The sequence below is a fragment of the Hemiscyllium ocellatum genome, chromosome 23, assembly GCF_020745735.1.
Source record: "Hemiscyllium ocellatum isolate sHemOce1 chromosome 23, sHemOce1.pat.X.cur, whole genome shotgun sequence".
Classification (NCBI taxonomy): domain Eukaryota; kingdom Metazoa; phylum Chordata; class Chondrichthyes; order Orectolobiformes; family Hemiscylliidae; genus Hemiscyllium; species Hemiscyllium ocellatum.
Window position 1 is genome coordinate 50,471,848 of NC_083423.1, and position 19,707 is coordinate 50,491,554.

The window sequence follows — 19,707 nt, forward strand, 5'->3', positions numbered from 1 at the left end:
TACCTGCATCTATCACTTCCTCGGACAGTTCATTCCACATATGAGCCACCTTCTGTGAGAAAGTGTTACCCTGCAGGCCCCTTTTAAATCTGTCTCCTCTCACTGAAATATATGCCCCCTTGTTTTAAACAGGGGTAAATACAGGCAAAACAAGCCACTCTTAGCTCTTCAAAAAATAAAGTCCCTGATTTCAACTGTATCCATATGGTTTGATTGCATTTGTCTCTAGTCCTTCATTTCAAGGGAAGATCTAGTGTGTTTGGAACAGTCTGTGTGAGGATGAATTTTCTGGTACTCCTTTCAGTTTTTTCTCTTACCACCTTGAAGCCATTGTTCTATATTCACAACTTGACTCATCATTATGTGCACCTTGGCAGTCTCCCCTGACCTCACAGTGCAGTAGCAATGTCATATGTAGTAAATGCCCTGGACAAACGCTGTGCGGCATGGGTTCAGATCTCACTTGCGGAATCTGAATTAGATTAATAAATCAAAACCATGAATATATAGTTCATCTCCATAATGGTGGGTATGATAATTATCATCGATTGCTATGCAAAACCATCGGGTTGATTAATATCCTCTAAGTAACCAAGTCAGCAATTCAGTTCGAGGGCAATTTGGGATGGATTTGGCCAGCAGTGCCAAATTCCTAAGGAAGAATATCTTATTTGTTCTTCTTCTGATGCTACTCTCCACAACTGAGATGTTTAGTCTCTGTTACTCGAATCTTTGACGCTCTGTATTGCATCCATCACTTAAATTCTGCCCTTATCTATAAAGTGACCAGAACTGGGCATAATACTCAAGGCGAATTCTAATTACACCATTGTATCTTTTGAATCATGATCTATTTTAGCTTATCTTGTTTTTGTGGTTTCTTAATTCAAAGCTTTCTTGAATTTATTGATCACTGCACTGTAATGATGGAACACTTTGTTCTTTTACATCGAAGCTCTCTCTTAGGTCTCTTTCAACATCATTATATTTGAAAGCACAATTCATTCAGTACATATGTCAATTATCCTTCCCGCATTTTGTCCTCCACAATTGTATATGCTTAATTATTCCTCCATTTCTTCTGACCACTCAAATATTTTATCCAATATACTTCTGTACTTTTATATTACCATCTCTAATTCTTGTTCTTTTCCTCATTTGGTCTCATCTCCAAACTTGACTAACTTTGAATCCAGGCGAGTATATGAATTGCAAATAGTATTTATGTCCCAACAGTGAACCCTGAGCTACTGCATCCAGTATTTCTCTCCGATATGCCTCCTCTAACCACCTCTGGGCTATTTGTTGCTCTTTAACAAGATTTACTCGGAATCCCAACAGCTTTAAGTTAAGTCAACTGCAATTCACATCAAAAACCCATCAGAAATCTGGTTAGAATGGGCTACTAACAAGCCACTGAAATTAGCACTTCCTCTGGGAAGTTAATTATTTGGCTAGGCAAGATGTGGTTCTACTGTTGGCTGTTGGTTACTGACTTTCTGATGGAAAGATAGTCCCTTGAGTCAAATGTCAGTGATTCTTCGCATTATCTAAATTTAAATTATCAGGTTCTGGAATAAGACTGATTAGTGGTTCCCTAAATCTAGGTGAAAGTGAGGACTGCTTAAGCTGGAGATTAGAGTCAAGATAAGAGTGGTGCTGGAAAAGCACAGCAAGTCAGGTGGCATCCGAGGAGCAGGAAAACTGACATTTCAGGCAGGAGCCCTTCATCAGGTTCCTTAAATCTGCTAGGTCATTCTTATATGAATGCAGATCTCACACTAACCCATTCCAATCTAATGATATGGATTCAGTCACCTTTGAGTGTCTTTCAGCTTATTTGACTTACACACCCATTGTTCTTGGGAATGTGTTTACTGCTTTGGAACAGCCATGTGCATTTTGGACCAATGTCTTTAAAATGTGTCTCCCTCTCCCCAAGCAACTCTCCTCCCCAGAGAGCTGTGGAAGCTGGATCACCAATTTTGCTTAAGGATATGTCGGAGAGATTTTTTCATCAAGGAGGGGTTGAGGTTATGTGGGGCTGGCAAGAAAGTGCAATTTAGGCCACAGTCAAATCATTTTATTGAATTGTGGAGCACACTGGAGGGGCTGAGTGGCCTTCTCCTGTTCTCATTTCTCATGATCTGCTTCACTGTCATTGCATAGTCTCAGTCCAGTTAACTTGCTTAAATTTACCCTAATTTCTTTTAGTATTGACCTTGCCAAAGTTATGTACCTGGTTGGTGGTTTTGGTCATTGCTGAATCCCACATCATGTGAAACTTTCTGATTCTGCATCAATTCAAAGACACAATGGTTTCTGTGTTTGGATGATTCACAATTACTGAGTCAAAATGAATAATGCTCCTTGTAGGTTCCCAAATATAAAGCCTTGCATGATGTTCATCAGTCTGGTTTCCAAACAACCTGAGATTTCCTCCATTTACACATGATTGATTCAAGTTACTTATAACAGTAACTTGCCTCTTCTCACCTGCCCTTTCCAGTCTGTTCAAAGGTCAGCCTGCCCACTTTTCTGGTGATCTATATTATAACTCAAGTATGAGATATAATTCAAAAACGTAGGGCAGTTACCTCAAGAGTTCAATTGGATTAAAGTTTGCTAAACTTCTAGTCAAGAAATAGAATCATAAACTCAAAGAGTGCAGAAGAAAACTATGGATCCCATTGAGTCTCAAAAAAAGCAAAGATGCTTCCCCATCTTTACCTCACAGCTGGAAAATTATTCCACCTCACTTTGTTTGACTATCAGTGTATGAACAATATAAACATTTGTTCACACTTTACTGGGGATTCTGTTCATATATAGCTGGGTCAGGTTTTTTATTTTGGTATAAATGACCTGGGAAATACATTTAGATTGAATTATGTGCTAGCTGTATATTAAAATCAATTTCAATCTGAATTTACATGCATTCAATTTAAATTAATATTGATCCGAGTGACCAGTAAACTTAATAACATTTTAACTCATTCAAAATCATTCTCTTGCATGGTGGCTCGATGGTTAGCACTGCTGCCTCACAGCGCCAGGGACCAGAGTTCAATTCCCACCTCAGGCAACTGTCTGTGTGGAGTTTGTACATTCTCCCCGTGTCAGCATGGGTTTCCTCCGGGTGTTCTGATTTCCTCTCACAGTCCAAAGATGTACAGATCAGATGAATTGGTCTTGCTAAATTTCCCACAGTAAATACAGGTTAGAGGATTGGGTTTGGGTCACTCTTCGGAGGGTCGATATGGTCTTGCTGGGCCAAATGGCCTGTTTCCACGTGTAGGGATTCTACTCTAAACAGCAGTTACAGTCAGGTCCAATAGGCAGTGACATTGAACTGGAAATAGCAATCTTAGCTGTGTGTGCATAAAGTACAATCTTGATGTGTGGTACAAGGTGTTAATGTGCAATACACACTGTTAATAAGCAGCAATGTGAATGTACACTACATGGTCATGCAATACTTAGTAAACGTTGCTGGACGATATATGTTGTAAATGTACAGACATGGCATGTCAAAGCTCCAATCTACAGTCACTCACACTGACAGAATGCAATGCTTTGCCCTTCATTCTAAGCGAACTTGATAACAGAGGTCTGTTCGTAGAAAACTCTTATCTACTCCAGTAATTGCCTGTCTATTCGGTAAGGCACAGCCTTACGGCTCATTTCCAAATACTGCTGAACCAATTTGTAATTGTTTGCCCTCATTACCGTAAACCATTGTAGGTGAATGAAGAGGTCGGACCGGGTATTGACTGGGCAAATGAAAACGATCGCTTGCTGGTTTGTCAAATGTGCATTAAGCTCGCTGATATCAATGGGCCGGCCAAATGTAAGGAGCTACATTTAAAATGGACTGAAGGCATCGTTAATGAATTCTACGAGCAGGTTAGTCATGAATGAATTATGCTTAAAATTATGCTTAAACAAATGCTTATGCTTTGTTCACCTCTTTTTGTGCCAGTGTTGCATCAAAAAGTAAACTTAGCATCGGAAATCAGTTGAGTCCAGACACATTGTAGGGCAGGTGCTCATGGGCAGCCTTGCTGAGGAATGATGGTTACTGCTCTAGATGTCACAAATATAGAAATTCTGATTTGCTGCACATTAATGTAAGTAGTTGGCCAAGTATGCCCTCATAGTTCCCGGTCAAGTTACCTCACCAGTGCCTCTAGTGAGTCACTCATGACTTATACCATTTGATCAAGAAATCAGACCTTAAAAATAATGCTAGATATTGATGAGCATGTGTAAGAATTCTGAAGTTGGCCCAATTTTGGACAAAGTGTACTGGTCAGTCTGGTGATAGAAAATGTAACAAAACAAATCTCCATGCCATTACATTGTCCAGCAGTTTCCACTGTGAATAGTACTGGCTGTGTGAGGACAAGCACAGCATTGAAGTACAGATGAAAGGAGATTTAACCGAATCTTTAATTCATTAACTTCACAAATTCACTTGCAGGGTACTGATATGGAGGTCTCTCCAGTGATGGGACTTGCCCGAGATCACAAAAGGACCTCAGGTTATAGATTTTTGCAAGTTCATTCATAGCATCCCTATAGTGTGAAAGCAGGCCATTCAGCCCATTAAGTCCACGCCAACCTTTTGAGCTTGTAAGAAGGCCTATGATGTATTAGCGTTCATTAGCAGAGGGATTGAATTCAAGAGTCTTGAGGTGATGTTGCAGCTGTACAGGACCTTGGTAAGGCCACATTTGGAGTACTGTGTGCAGTTCTGGTCGCCTCACTTTAGGAAAGATGTGGAAGCTTTGGAGAGGGTGCAGAGGAGGTTTACCAGGATGTTGCCTGGAATGGAGAATAGGTCGTACGAGGATAGATTGAGAATGCTAGGCCTTTTCTCATTGGAACAGCGAAGGATGAGGGGTGACTTGATAGAGGTTTATAAGACGATCAGGGGAATAGATAGACAGTCAGAGGCTTTTTCCCCAGGTACAACAGAGTGTTACAAGGGGACATAAATTTAAAGTGAAGGGTGGAAGGTATAGGGGGGATGTCAGGGGTAGGTTCTTTACCCAGAGAGTGGTGGGGGCATGGAATGCGCTGCCTGTGGGAGTGGCAGAGTCAGAATCATTGGTGACCATTAAGCAGCAATTGGATAGGTACATGGATAGGTGCTTAAGCTAGGACAAATGTTCGGCACAACATCGTGGGCCGAAGGGCCTGTTCTGTGCTGCATTGTTCTATATTCTATGTTCTAACTGTCCGAAGAGCATATCACTCAGACACACCCCTCTCCCCTGTGTCTATAACCTTGCATTTCCCATGGCAAATCACCTCCCCATGCACATCCCTTGAGAATGTGGGTAATATAGCATGGCCAATCCACCTAACCTGCACATCTTTGGACAATGGGAGGAAACTGGAGCACCCAGAGGAAACCCACGCAGTCTTGGGGAGAATGTGCAAACTCCACACAGAGTCACCCAAGGGTGGAATCAAACCCAGGTCCCTGGTGCTGTGAGGCAGCAATGCTAACCACAGTCACCGTGCTGGGTTTTAGGCCGGTGTACTCTGGTAACAACTCTAATGCACAGCTCTTTCACAATTGTAGATTCTGCCAGAAACTGAGAAGAGCTAAGGCCACATGCATGACCCTGACAGGAACCTAAGCTATGTGAATCACTCCTTATTCACAGAAGTGAATATGGCCCAGTATGCCCAATACTAGCTACAGTTGCTAGGAAAGCCAAATCTCTATTGTTTGACACAAAATTTGCTGCCTGTTTCATAGTTAGCCGAGAGAAGCTAGTGGGTGCGCTGCCTTCTTAAATCATTGGAGTCCATATCATGAAGATGCTGAAATAGTACTGTTAAAGTAATTGAGTACTAGGATTTTGCCTGAGTGATCACAAACTAATGGTAATATCAGAAGCCACGCAACACCAGGTTATAGTTCAACAGGTTTATTTGAAATCATAAGCTTTTGGAGCACTGCTCCTCTGTCTGGTGAAGTGGAGGAAAGTGTAAAGGCACAGAATTTATAGGCTGAGAGATAATGGCAAGGTAATTCCAGGTAATTGGGAGTGTCAAAAGTTAGTACAAATGGTGTGAGTGGATTGTCAACAAGCTGAATAACAAATCCTTACAGATGATCAAAAGTGTCAGGTGGTGTGAGTGAAGTTTTAATAGCTGAATAGCAAATGAAGGGATGATCAACGATTGAGACAGAGAGATAATTATAAAAAATTAAAAATAAGATGGGGCTAGAGACAAACCAGGTGGCTGGAATGACATGATAGGTGTAAGCGGCACAAGATGAGGGTCTTCATGGGTATGAAACTTAGCCTCAACCATGATCTTGGAATCATGTCGTTCTTACATGTAACCCCAACACACATCTATGTTTGTAAAATCTTCCTTACTGTCCTGTTTTGACGCAATCACCTCGATAATGTGTTAGGATCTCTCTACCTATATTAGTTTGAACAGTTTTAGATTACTTGCTACTTTGGTTAGACTTTCGTCATACAACTCTTGTACCTATCGTGTTGTTCCAGCCATTTGGTTTGTCTCTCGTACTATCTAATTTTTAATTGCTATCCTGTATCCCGTGAATGGTGCACAGTGAAGTGCTGTCAAAAAATTGTACTGACAAGATCTCTCCAGAGTTAGAGAGAGAGAGGGAAGTTGCAAAACTGGTAAATCATCACCATGTTCCTAACTGATTTGACTTTGGTGTGCAGGGTGATGAGGAGTCAAGCCTCGGGCTTCCCATCAGCCCATTTATGGACCGTTCAGCTCCTCAGCTGGCCAAACTTCAGGAATCCTTCATTACACACATTGTGGGGCCATTGTGTAACTCCTATAACTCAGCAGGGCTCATACCAGGGAGATGGGTGGAGGATGATGATGGAGATGAAGAGGAAGAGGAAGATGATGATGATGATGCTGAAACAACAGAGGAGGAAGGCACAGAAACGTTGGAAACAAGGCGAAGTGAGTATTATTTATTCCCAAAAGAAATGCTTTCAAAGATAATCAGTGTGGAACGAGCTGTAACTGAGTAATGGTATTTTTGATCAAATATTTAAATGGCAAGGGAGGTGAGGAATGCTTAATTCATTTCATTTTGAGCTACGAATGTATTGGATGTTTTGCGCCAGTGTCTGATTCCTTTAAGCCTTAATACAGCTTAATGGGTGCCACGTAGCCAGGTGTACAGCTGGTGACAAACTGTGTCAGTGACCCATGAGATTTCCCAGTCATCACACCTTGGCCCAACATTGTCCAGCACAGGTGCAAGCTGTGGATCTGTTGGTGCTGATTCCCTTCCAGAATTGGTGCCATAAAGTCAGCAATTAAAATGTCTGAGAATGAGCTTTGTGATAGAATTAAGGCAGGTCAGAAAATGCATTATTTCTTGTATGAGTCAGATTTATCTATTGATGAATACAGAGTTCAAAATAAAAACATTTGAGCGTTGAACAATTTATTATCTGGAAGGAATTGGTTTACTTATTCAATCACCAGATGAGATTAATCCCAATTCTTTATGTACAAATATACAAAATAATGTGTGACATTTAACATTTGTTTGCAATGCTATAGAAACGCAAGCGTTACATTAGACGTAAAGCTGTTAATAATCTGGAAGGAGTCAGAGCAGACAACAATTTCTGACCTAGTGATATAAACTTTGTTTCTCTCTCCATAGCTGCTACCATTTTCTGACTTTTTTTTTAGTTCTTATTACAGATTTCTAGCATCCAAAGTATTTTACTATCCTAGACATTACATTGCATTCAAACTGAATCCGTTCAGGGCTGAAGTATTTTTCAGTGAACTTTGTCATAAAGCAAATTGTTCTTCTTTTACATGGTGATGTGACATCTTAGTCCATCATTGCCTCCTTTGTTAATCCTGTCACTGATTTGTATACCTTCTTGGATAATTCCTCATGCTATCTGATGACATGCTGTCAGAGGGGTGGCATTGTTTGGTATTGTGTTGTTGGATGCTACGTATTGCAGGCTGAACGTAATTGCACATCTGCATTACTTTGTGGCTTTCTATTCCCTCATTATCATGTTAAACATCTCTATTTATGGGTCTTGATTGGATTTTGGTGAAAGTAAACAACTCTACCCAGATGACACCAAAATTAGATTAGAAAAGTTTTGATTTTAGATTACTTACAGTGTGGAAACAGGCCCTTTAGTCCAACAAGTCCACACCGACCCTCCAAAGAGCAACCCACCCAGACCCATTCCCCTACATTTAACACTATGGGCAATTCACCTGACCTGCACATTTTTGGACTGTGGGAGGAAACCAGAGCACGCGGAGGAAACCCACACAGACACGGAGAGAATGTGCAAACTCCAGACAGACAGTTGCCCAAGGCTGGAATTGAACCTGGGTCTCTGGCACTGTGAAGCAGCAGTGCTAACCACTGTGTCACCCATTAATGGAGTGGTGAACGGTGAAGAAGGTTATCTAAGATTATAAAGAGATGTCGATCAATTGGGTGAATGGGCTGAGGAGTGACAGATGGAGTTTAATTTGGATGAGTGTGAGATATTGCATTTTGGTAAAACAAACAAGGGCAGGATTTATACAGTTAATGGTAGGGCCCTGGATAGATTAGATTAGATTCTGGATTAGAGTGGTGCTGAAAAAGCACAGCAGTTCAGGCAGCATCCAAGGAGCAGGAAAATCGACGTTTCAAGCAAAAGCCCTTCATCAGGAATAGAGGCAGAGTGCCTGCAGGGTGGAGAGATAAATGGGAGGGGGATGGGGATGGGGAAAAAGTAGCATAGAGTACAATAGGTGAATGGGGGTGGGGATGGAGGTGATCGGTCAGGGAGGAGGGTGGGGAGAAAGTAGCAAAGTGTACGATGGGTGAAGGGGTGGGGATGAAGGTGATAGGTCAGAGGGGAGGGGGGAGGGTAGCAAAGAGTACAGTGGGTGAATGGGGGGGATGAAGGTGATAGGTCAGAGAGGAGGGTGGAGTGGATAGGTTGAAAGGAAGATAGGGAGGTAGGACAGGTCATGGGGACAGTGCTGAGCTGGAAGGTTGGAACTGGGGTGAGGTGGGGGAAGGGGAAATGAGGAAACTGGTGATGCCCTGGGGTTGAAGTGTTCCGAGGTGGAAGATGAGGCGTTCCTCCTCCAGGCGTCTGGTGGTGAGGGAGCAGTGGTGAAGGAGGCCCAGGACCTCCATGTCCTCAGCAGAGTGGGAGGGGGAGTTGAAATGTTGGGCCACAGGGCGGTGTGGTTGATTGGTGCGGGTGTCCCAGAGATGTTCCCTAATGCGGTATGCGAGGAGGCGTTCAGTCTCCCTAGTGTAGAGGAGACCGTATCAGGAGCAACGGATACAATAAATGATATTGGTGGATGTGCAGGTAAAACTTTGATGGATGTGGAAGGCTCCTTTGGGGCCTTGGATGGAGGTGAGGGAGGATTGGTGGGCGCAGGTTTTGCAAATCCTGCGGTGGCAGGGGAAGGTGCCACGATGGGAGGGTGGGTTGTTGGGGCGCGTGGACCTGACCAGGTAGTCACGGAGAGAATAGTCTTTGCAGAAGGCGAAAAGGAGTGGGGAGGGAAATATATCCCTGGTGGTGGGGTCCGTTTGGAGGTCACCTAGATTAGATTCCCTGCAGTGTGAAAACAGGTCCTTTGGCCCAACAAGTCCACACCGATCCTCCAAAGAGGAACCACCCTGACCCATTTCCCTCTGACTAAAGCACTTAACACTATGGGCAATTTAGCATGGCCAATTCACCTGACCTGGACATCTTTGGACTGTGGGAGGAAACCCATGCAGACACGGGGAGAACATGCAAACTCCACACAGACAGTCACCCAAGGCTGGAATTGAACCCAGGACCTTGGTGCTGTGAGCCACCGTGCCGCCCACGGTAGTGTTGGAGAACATAGACCTCGGGTTTCAGATACATGATTTTTTTTTAAATTTGCATCACACATAGGCAGTGGTTAATATGTTTAACACATTTGCCTTCATTGCTCAGATCTTTGAGTCTCGGATTTGGGATGCTATGTTGAGGTTGTATAGAATGTTGGTGAAGTCTCTTCTGGAGTATTGTGTCCGGTTCTGGTCACCCTGTTATAGGAAGGATGTTATTAAGCTGGAGAGGGTTCAGAAATGATTTACCAGGATGCTGCCAGGAATGGAGGAATTAAATTATAAAAATAGGCTGGGACTTTTTTCGCTGGAGAATGGAGGTAGTGGGGTGATGTTATAGAGGTTTAAGAAATCATAAGGGGCATGGACAAGGTGAGTAGCAACAGTCTTTTCCTCAGGGTAAGGACTTCAAAACTAGGGCGCATTGTTTAAGGTGAGAGGAGAAAGATTTAAAAAGGGCATGGGAGCAACTTTTTTTACGCAGAGAGTGGTTCGTGTGTGGAATGAACTGCCAGAGAATGTGATGATGCAGGTACATTTGCAACATTTAAAAGACATTTGGATAAGTTCATGAATAGGAAAGATTTGGAGGGAATAGAGTCGGTGTGGACTGGTTGGACTGAAGGGTCTGTTTTTGTGCTGTATGACTATGGCACATTAGATACTTTTTTTTTGTCAGCAATTGGTATCATTTGTGTGATTACACATTTGTCTCTGGAACTTGAACTGGCACATTCAATAGCTCAGGATTTCTACTGTACTCTGTAAAAATAAACAAAAAAGAAGCTGGCAGCTGCAAAGCACCTTCTCCTTGGGTATCAATATGCTGCACATACACAGAGAGTGATCAAACTGTGAGACCTGTTACTACATGGAGTGGTTGGAGCAAACAATAGGTGCATTTCAGGAAAAGCTAGATCGGTACATGGGGGAGAAATTAGTTATAATTGGAAGGGAAGGAGTTCATTGTTAGTTCAGAAGCTAGTTAATTGAGTGCAAGAAATTAACGATGACCTTGAACAAACAAACATCAATTTTGATTCGTTGAGCTGAATGGCCCTTTTCTAAACTGTAAAATTCAGCATGATTCGACACAGAGTGATATTTGTTCACATGCAATGATGGCTTTTACCTATAGCAGATTGGGAAGTGACTTTGCTGCCACCTAGACCCTAAGCACTAGATAAATTTCCAGTCAGTTCATGTCGCAAAAGCTATTTGCCATTCGGATTCATTTCTCCAAGGAACCTGGAACTTGCAAAGATCAAAGTAGATTTCCTGTTGTTGCCTCCGGCCATTCACGTGGGAATGCAATAGTTCATTCTTTGTGAGGAACATTGGATTAGAGATAACCTTGGTGTTGAATCTTATTCGTACTTCTGGCTGAAATGTGTATTGGTTTTCAATCCTTCCGCACTTTCAGTTTTATTATATAAAATCATCATCACTATAGTTAGTACTGTTGGCAATGGCATCAAGAAATCTTTATCCTTGACTCCAAATCCTAGAGCTTTAAAATCACTGCACGAGGGCATCTACTTCTTTAAAGAAATACCCTTTGTCTGCACAAAGCCTATCCTGTCCAATATCACGGATCAATCTTCAAAAATACTCATGCCTTCTATCAGTATCCACCAACAAGCTCCAGTCCAGTGCATCACCCCTGCGCTTGCCTACCTACTCTGGGTCTTTGATCCAGGTATGCCAAGATGGCTCTGTGAAGTTAACAGAGATCCCAAAGTATGGTCATCTTAACCAGCACTGTGTCTCGGAAGGCCCTAAGAGTCCATAATTAGCAGCTATAGGCTTAGAATAAGGAGATGGAAAATTCCGAGGGAATTTGAGAGGAAACCTTTTCATCCACAGACTGATGGAAATCTGGAACTCATTGTCCAAAAGGATGGTGGGAGGCAGCAACAGTCAACAATTTACAAAGTACTTGGATATCCATTTGAAGTGCTGTAACCTCTACAGCTACAGACCATGAACTAGAAAGTAGGATTTAGGGTGGATGTTCATCTGTCATTTGACATAATAGGCCAGTTTCTAATGCTGTAAATTTCTAGGTATCTACTTCTGCACTCCTCCAGATCTGGCCTCTTGAATAATCGCGTTTTTCATCTGTCCATCATTGCTAGCGATGCTTTCTACTGTTTAGGATTTAAGATCAGGAATTCCACCGCTAAATCTCTCCACTGTTCTGTACCTCCACCCACTCCATAAATTTAGTTAAAACATGTTCTGCAACCAAGCATTGGCCACCTGCCCTCATGACATTCTGAGAAGGAGAGGGACCCTCCAAACTGAGTATGTGTTTTAGGTTAATGAGCTTGAACCAGTGAGACAAATCAACCTAACTGTAGATAGACAGGGGGTGGTGTGGCGGTGGTGGTGTTCAATGTCCATCATCAGGTGTAATCCAATAATAGATGGTTAGGTCCTAAAGGACATAGCTGTTAGACTCTGCCTGCAACAAGTGGTGATGGAGCCAACAAGAAGGCAGAACAATCTCAACCACACCTTAACCAATCTACCTGTCCATCCATGACAGTATTGGTAAGTGTGGCCACAATACAGTCCTTATGGAGAAAAAGTCCCACCTTCACATTCAGGATACTCTCTATCAGGTTGTATGAATGGTGTTACCATGCTGTTGAATGAGACAGACCTTGACAAAGCTAACCAATTAAGACTGGGCATCTATGAGATGCCATGGGCCATCAGCAGCCAATGTTGCAACCTATAACCTTTTAGCTCAGCATATCCCTCACCCTACCATTACCACCAAGCAGGGGATTAACCGTGGTTCAGTGAACAGTGCAGGAGAACATGCCAGGAGCAGCACCAGGCACACGTGAAATTGAGGTGTCAACCTGATGAAGCTACAACATAGGACTACTTCAATGTGATGCAGCATGAAATATAAAAAGCTAAGCAATCTCCCAAACCAACAGTAAGCTCTGCAGTCTTGAATAGTGGTGGACAATTAAACAAATAAATGGAAGGGAGAGGTTCACCAATATCCCTAACCTCAATGCAGAGGGAGTCCAACATATCAATACCAAGGCCAAGGCTGTTGTGTTTGCACCAGTCTTCAGCCAGAAATACTGAGTGGAGGATCCATCTCAACCACAGATGCCACCCTTCAATCAATTTAATTCAATCCATGTGATATCAAGAACCAGCTGAAGTCATTACAATGGCTGTGGGCCCTGACAACATTCTGGCAATAGTACTGAAGACTCATGTACCAGAACTAGTCACACGCTTAGCCAAGTTGCTCCAGTGTAGCTACAACACTGGCATCTACCCAACAATATGGAAAATTACATGGATATGCCCTGTATACAAGAAAGGGGCAAATCCATTCAACCTGGTAAGTTACAGCACCATCAGTCTACTTCTCGAGGGGGATGTGAGAGAGACTTCCCTTGACACAAATGCAGTATTTGGCCGAGTATGACCTCGACGAGCCCCTGGTGAAATTGGAACGAATGGGAATCAAGCATAAAAAACTCTCTGCTGGTTGGAGTCATATTTGCCACAAAGGGAAGATGGTCGTGGTAATAGAGTAATAGAGATGTACAGCATGGAAACACACCTTTCGGTCCAACCGACCAAATATCCTAACCCAATCTAGTCCCAACTGCCAGCACCCGGCCCATATCCCAGAGGTTGTTGGAGGTCAGTCATCTCAGCTCCAGGACATCTCTGAGGAGTTCCTCAAGAATATCCTGGGCCTAACCATCCCCAGCTGCTTCATCAATCACCTTTCCTCCATCATAAGGCCAGAAATGGGAACAATACCAATAATTGAATAATATTCAGTGTTATTCATGACTTCTCAGATTTTGAAGTAGTTTAGATTAGATTAGATTACCTACAGTGCGGAAACAGGCTCTTCGGCCCAACCAGTCCACACCGGCCCTCCGAAGAGTAACCCACCCAGACCCATTTCCCTCTGACTAATGCACCTAACACTGTGGACAGTTTTAGCATGGTCAATTCACCTGAATTGCACATCTTTGGATTGTGGAAGGAAACCCACGCAAACACAGGGAGAATGTGCAAACTCCACACAGACAGTCACCCGAGGCTGGAATCGATCCTGGGACCCTGGTGCTGTGAGGCAGCAGTGCTAACCACAGAGCCACCATGATACCCCAAAGTACATGAATGCTGGAAATCTGAAACAAACACAGAGAATGCTGGAGAAACTCAGCAGGTCTGGCAGTGCTTGTGTAGAGAGAAACAGAATTAATGTATCACGTCTGATTAGATTCCCTACAGTGTGGAAGCAGGCCCTTCGGCCCAACAAGTCCACACCGACCCACCGAAGAGTAACCCACCCTGACCCTATTCCCTCTGACTGATGCACCTAACATTATGGGCAATTTTTGCATGACCAATTCACCTGCCCTGCACATCTTTGGACTGCGGAGGAAGCCCATGCAGACACAGGGAGAATGTGCAAACTCCACACAGACAGTCACCTGAGGCTGGAATTGAACCTGGGACCAAGATTAAAATGCAGCAAAACCTGAACAACATCCAATCTTTTTTTTTAAAAAATTAACCTATTTTTGTAATCAACCTGTCCAGCGATGGTATTACACACCTCTGGAGCATGTGAGACTTGAATCCAGGCCTTCAAGTCTAGGGATGGGGATACTACCACTGTGCCACAGGGGAGCTCCAGCATTCAGTCTTTTGCTGATAAGTGACAAGTAATATTTGTGCTACACGAATGTCCGACAATGACCATCTCCACCAAAAGTGAATCTAGCTGCCTTCTCCAAGACACCAGGAAAGTGATGGAATACTCCCCACTTGCCTGGATCAGTGCAGCTCCAACTCTCCTGAAGCTTGACATCATCCAGCACAAAGCAGCCCGCTTGATTGGCACCCGTGTAAGTCTTTATGGGCGGCACGGTGGCACAGTGGTTAGCACTGCTGCCTCACAGCGCCTGTAGACCCGGGTTCAATTCCCGACTCAGGCGACTGACTGTGTGGAGTTTGCACGTTCTCCCCGTGTCTGCGTGGGTTTCCTCCGGGTGCTCCGGTTTCCTCCCACAGTCCAAAGATGTGCGGGTCAGGTGAATTGGCCAAGCTAAATTGCCCGTAGTGTTAGGTAAGGGGTAAATGTAGGGGTATGGGTGGGTTACGCTTCGGCGGGTCGGTGTGGACTTGTTGGGCCGAAGGGCCTGTTTCCACACTGTAAATCTAATCTAATCTAATCTAATCTAACCATTGCCCATTAACACTCATTGGGATTATCTTTGCTGAATCCTCCATTATTATCGTCGTAGGGGTGAGCATTGATCAGAAACTGAACTGGATTAGTCATGTTCATATTGTGTCTACAAGAACAGGCCAGATTCTAGGCATTCTGCAGTAGCTCATTCCTGATTCCCAAACCCTAGCTGCCTTCTCCAAGACACCAGGAAAGTGATGGAATACTCCCCACTTGCCTGGATCGGTGCAGCTCCAACTCTCCTGAAGCTTGACATCATCCAGCACAAAGCAGCCCGCTTGATTGGCACCCTTGTAAGTCTTTCAAGCATTCATTCCATGACTAATGCACACTGGCAGCATTGTGTACCACCTAATAGATGCACTCACTGCAATAATTCACCAAGGCTCCTTCAAGAGTATCTACCAAACCCCTGGCCTCCATCACCTAGAACGAGGGCAACAGATTCATGGGAGAACCAACACACCAAGTTCCCCATCAAGTCATATGCCATCCCGACATAGAACTATATGACTGTTTTGTCTCTGTCACTGGGTCAACATTGCTATTTGCTGTCAGATTTTATTTGATAATTTCCTCTGAAGTACTCTGTAAAATTTTAATCATGTGAAAGGCACTGTAAGAAGGCAAGTTATAGATGTTCTGGTAACCAACTTCATTAGTCAAACATTGACAACATCAAGGCTTTGACCCGGCACAAACGCAGTGCTCTCACCACCTACTCCATCGTTCTCTTCAACCACTGTCACAAATGCTTTGTTAACTGCAGCCTCCAACGTGAATTATACAATTTCTACAGTGTGGAAGCAGGCAATTTGGCCCCTCGAGTCCACACTAACCCTTCGAAGAGCATCCTACCCAACCCCAGCCATCCCGCACGGTGGCACAGTGGTTAGCACTGCTGCCTCACAGCGCCAGAGACCTGGGTTCAATTCCCGACTCAGGCGACTGACTGTGTGGAGTTTGCATGTTCTCCCCGTGTCTGCGTGGGTTTCCTCCGGGTGCTCCGGTTTCCTCCCACAGTCCAAAGATGTGCGGGTCAGGTGAATTGGCCATGCTAAATTGCCCGTAGTGTTAGGTAAGGGGTAATGTAGGGGTATGGGTGGGTTTCGCTTCGGCGGGTCGGTGTGGACTTGTTGGGCCGAAGGGCCTGTTTCCACACTGTAAGTCTAATCTAATCCCTGTAACTCTGCATTCCCTGTCACTAACCTGCCTAGCCTGCACATCTCTGGACAATACATGCAATTTGGCATGGCCAATCCACCTAACCTGTATATCTTTGGACAGTGGAAGGAAACCGGAGCACCTGGAGGAAACCCATGCAGACAAGGGGAGAATGTGCAAACTCCACACAGATAGTCACCTGGGGTTGGAATCCAACCCAGGTCCCTGGCACTGTGAGGCAGTAGTGCTAAATACTGATTCACCGTGCCACACTGAGAGACATTGAAGCTTCTGAGGCTATGCCTTTCCATTATCATGCTTTTCAGTTAGAGTGTTTGTAAGTTCTTTGACAAATTTAGCACTAGCTCCTTGCTTTGATATTCTGTGGGAGTGCAATTAGGCTAAGATGCAGAACAGGAAAAATAGCTCATTGATCTCAAATCTACTGACATCAACAGAGCTAAATAATAAGTGGGTAATGGAATGAGTTAATTCCACATACTTTGTGCCCCTGTCTAAATTTAATTCAATTCCCATCAACTCAAGATGCACAACCAAAGATGCCAGCTCTTTTTTTTCGTTGGCTTAAGCATTTTTCGTCTGTCTTCCTTAATGACCCATCTACATATTGGAAATATGCATGTAAGGCTACAGGTCAAGTCCCTGGGAAAGGGGATTAGAATAGATGAGTGTTTAATGACTGGCACGGCCTGAAGGGACCGTTTCTGTGCTGTAAAAATCCTTGTGACTCTAAATCACTCTGTGCCACTCTTCAATATGCATTGTTCAATTTGATACAGGGGATTGTGTGTGATATACCTGCATGTGGGAATGGGGAGAGAGAGACTGTGTTCTAGCTTTACTGGTCTTATCGCGATTTGGAGATGGCGGTGTTGGACTAGGATGTACAAAAATCACACAACACCAGGTTATAGTCCAACAGGTTTAATTGGAAGCACACTAGCTTTCGGCGCGACGCTCCTTCATCAGGTGATTGTGGAGGGCTCGATCGTAACACAGAATTTATAGCAAAAATTTGAAGTGTGATGTAACTGAAATTATACATTGAAAAATTGATTGTCTGTTAAGCCTTTCATCTGTTAGAATACAGTGATAGTCTCACTTCTTTCATGTGTAAATCACAAAACCCTTTTTCTTTAAAGTTGCACTCTTGGGTTAGCTGCTAACAATGGTGATAGCTAGACAATATGTTGAAGGTGTTGGCCCCCCGTGTTCTCTGTCTATGACCTGATGTTTAGATTGATCCTAATCTAAAAAGTGAGATAACAGAGTTTTACATAAATTCATGCAGTTTTTGAGCTCAGAGTTCTACATGAATGTATGCAGTTTTTGAGCAAAGTGCAATGTAACTCTGCAAGTACAAATTCACCCCACAAAATATATGTGTTCATGTGGGTCTTTGTCTGTCTATGTGTGTGTGTGTCTGTCTGGGGTGGGGGTTGAGAGTGTGTGTGTGTGTGTGTGTGTGTGTGCGTGCGCAGAGCATCTTAAGTCTGTGAGGGGGTGCACGTGTGTGTGTCTATAAGGGTGTGTGTGGGTGTCTGTGTGCGCATCTGTGTGTACCTGTGTCCGTGTGTATGTGAGTGTGCGTGTGTGTGTGTGCGTGTGTGTAGTGCAATGGTGATCATCTGTAATGTGACATGAACCCAAGGTCCCGGTTGAGGCCCTCCCTATGGGTATCGAACTTAGCTATCAGCCTCTGCTCGGCCACCTTCCTCTGCTGCCTGTCCCGAAGTCCACCTTGGAAGATGGTCACCCGAAGGTCCGAGGCTCAATGTCCTGGACCACTGAAGTGTTCCCCAATTGGGAGGGAACCCTCCTGTCTGCTGATTGTTGTGCGGTGCGCATTCATCCGTTGTCGTAGCCTATGTTCGGTTTCCCCAATGTACCATGCCTCCGGGCATCCTTGCCTGCAACGTATAAGATGGACAACGTTGGCTGAGTCACATGAGTACCTGCCATGTACAAGGTGGGAGGTGTTCCCACGCGTAATAGTGGTATCTATATCCACAATCTGACACGTCTTGCAGCGTCCACCGTGACAGGATTGTATGGAGTTGTCCTGAGAGCCGGGCAGTTTGCTACGAACAATGATCTGTTTGAGGTTTGGCGGTTGTTTAAAGGCAAGTAGTGGAGGTGTGGGGAAGGTCTTGGTGAGGTGCTCATCCTCATTGATAATGTGTTGCAGGTCACGAAGAACATGGCGTAATTTTTCAGCTCCTGGGAAGTACTGAACAACGAAGGGTACCCTGTCAGTTGCAGCACGTGCCTGTCTCCTGAGGAGGTCATTACGGTTCCTTGCTGTGGCATGTCAGAATTGGCGGTCGATGAGTTGAGCATCGTACCCCATTCTTGTGAGGGTATCCTTGAGTACTTCCAGGTGTCCGTCATGTTCCTCCTCATCTGAGCAGATCCGGTGTATGCGTAGGGCTTGTCCAGAGGGACTGGCTGTTTTAATATATTTTGAATGGAGAAGTGTAGCATTGTGAGGTTGTCTGTGGGTTTGTGGTAGAGTGTGGTGCTGAGGTGTCCATCCTTGATGGAGACGCATGTGTCCAAGAATGAGACAGACAGTCGAGAGTAGTCCATGGTGGGTTGAAACTTGTTGATGTCACTGTGTAGTTTTATCAGTGACTCCTTGCCATGGGTCCAGAGGAAGAAAATGTCATCAATGTACCCGGTGTACAATGTTGGTTGGAGATCCTGCATAGAGAAGAAATCTTGTTCAAACCTATGCATAAAAATGTTGGCATATTGGGGTGCAAAATTGGTCCCCATGGCTGTTCCGTGTGTCTGGATGAAGAATTGGTTGTTAAAGGTGAAGATGTTATGATCGAGGATAAAGTGGATGAGTTGTAGGATGGTGTTTGGAGACTGGCAGTTGTTGGCGTTGAGTACTGAGTCTGTTGCCGCGATGCCATCCTTACGGGGGAGGCTGGTGTAGAGTGCGGAAATGTCCATTGTGACGAGGAATGTTCCCTTGTTCAGGAACAACCAGGAACACTACAGGCAACTACCAGCTGATCCGACCAAAGAACACAACTGAGAATTAAACACACTGATCAGAACTTTGGATCCAGTCCTTCAGAGTTCCCTACACGCCCTCATCCCACGTACTTCTCGTGTAGGTAACTTCTACTGCCTTTCAAAGGTTGACAAAGCCAACACACCGGGACGTCCCATCGTGTCGGGCAATGGGACCCTATGTGAGAATCTCTCTGGCTGTGTGGAAGGCATCTTGAAACCTTTCGTACAGGGGATCTCCAGCTTCTGTCGTGACACTACGGATTTCTTACAGAAACTCAGCACCCACAGACCAGTCGAACCGGGAACATTCCTTGTCATTTTGGACATTTCCGCA

The 19,707-nt window shown here is 44.2% G+C and overlaps 1 protein-coding gene across 3 annotated transcripts in view; it reads left to right on the forward strand.

Annotated features, from left to right (window-relative positions):
- pde3a (phosphodiesterase 3A, cGMP-inhibited) overlaps positions 1–19,707 on the forward strand; it is a 481,350-nt gene that overhangs the window by 453,895 nt on the left and 7,748 nt on the right. For all 3 annotated transcript variants that reach the window (XM_060842973.1, XM_060842975.1, XM_060842976.1), the window contains 2 exons: positions 3,745–3,906; positions 6,726–6,978. In XM_060842973.1, coding sequence (XP_060698956.1) covers positions 3,745–3,906; positions 6,726–6,978 — 415 coding nt within the window. The remainder of the gene's footprint in view (positions 1–3,744; positions 3,907–6,725; positions 6,979–19,707) is intronic.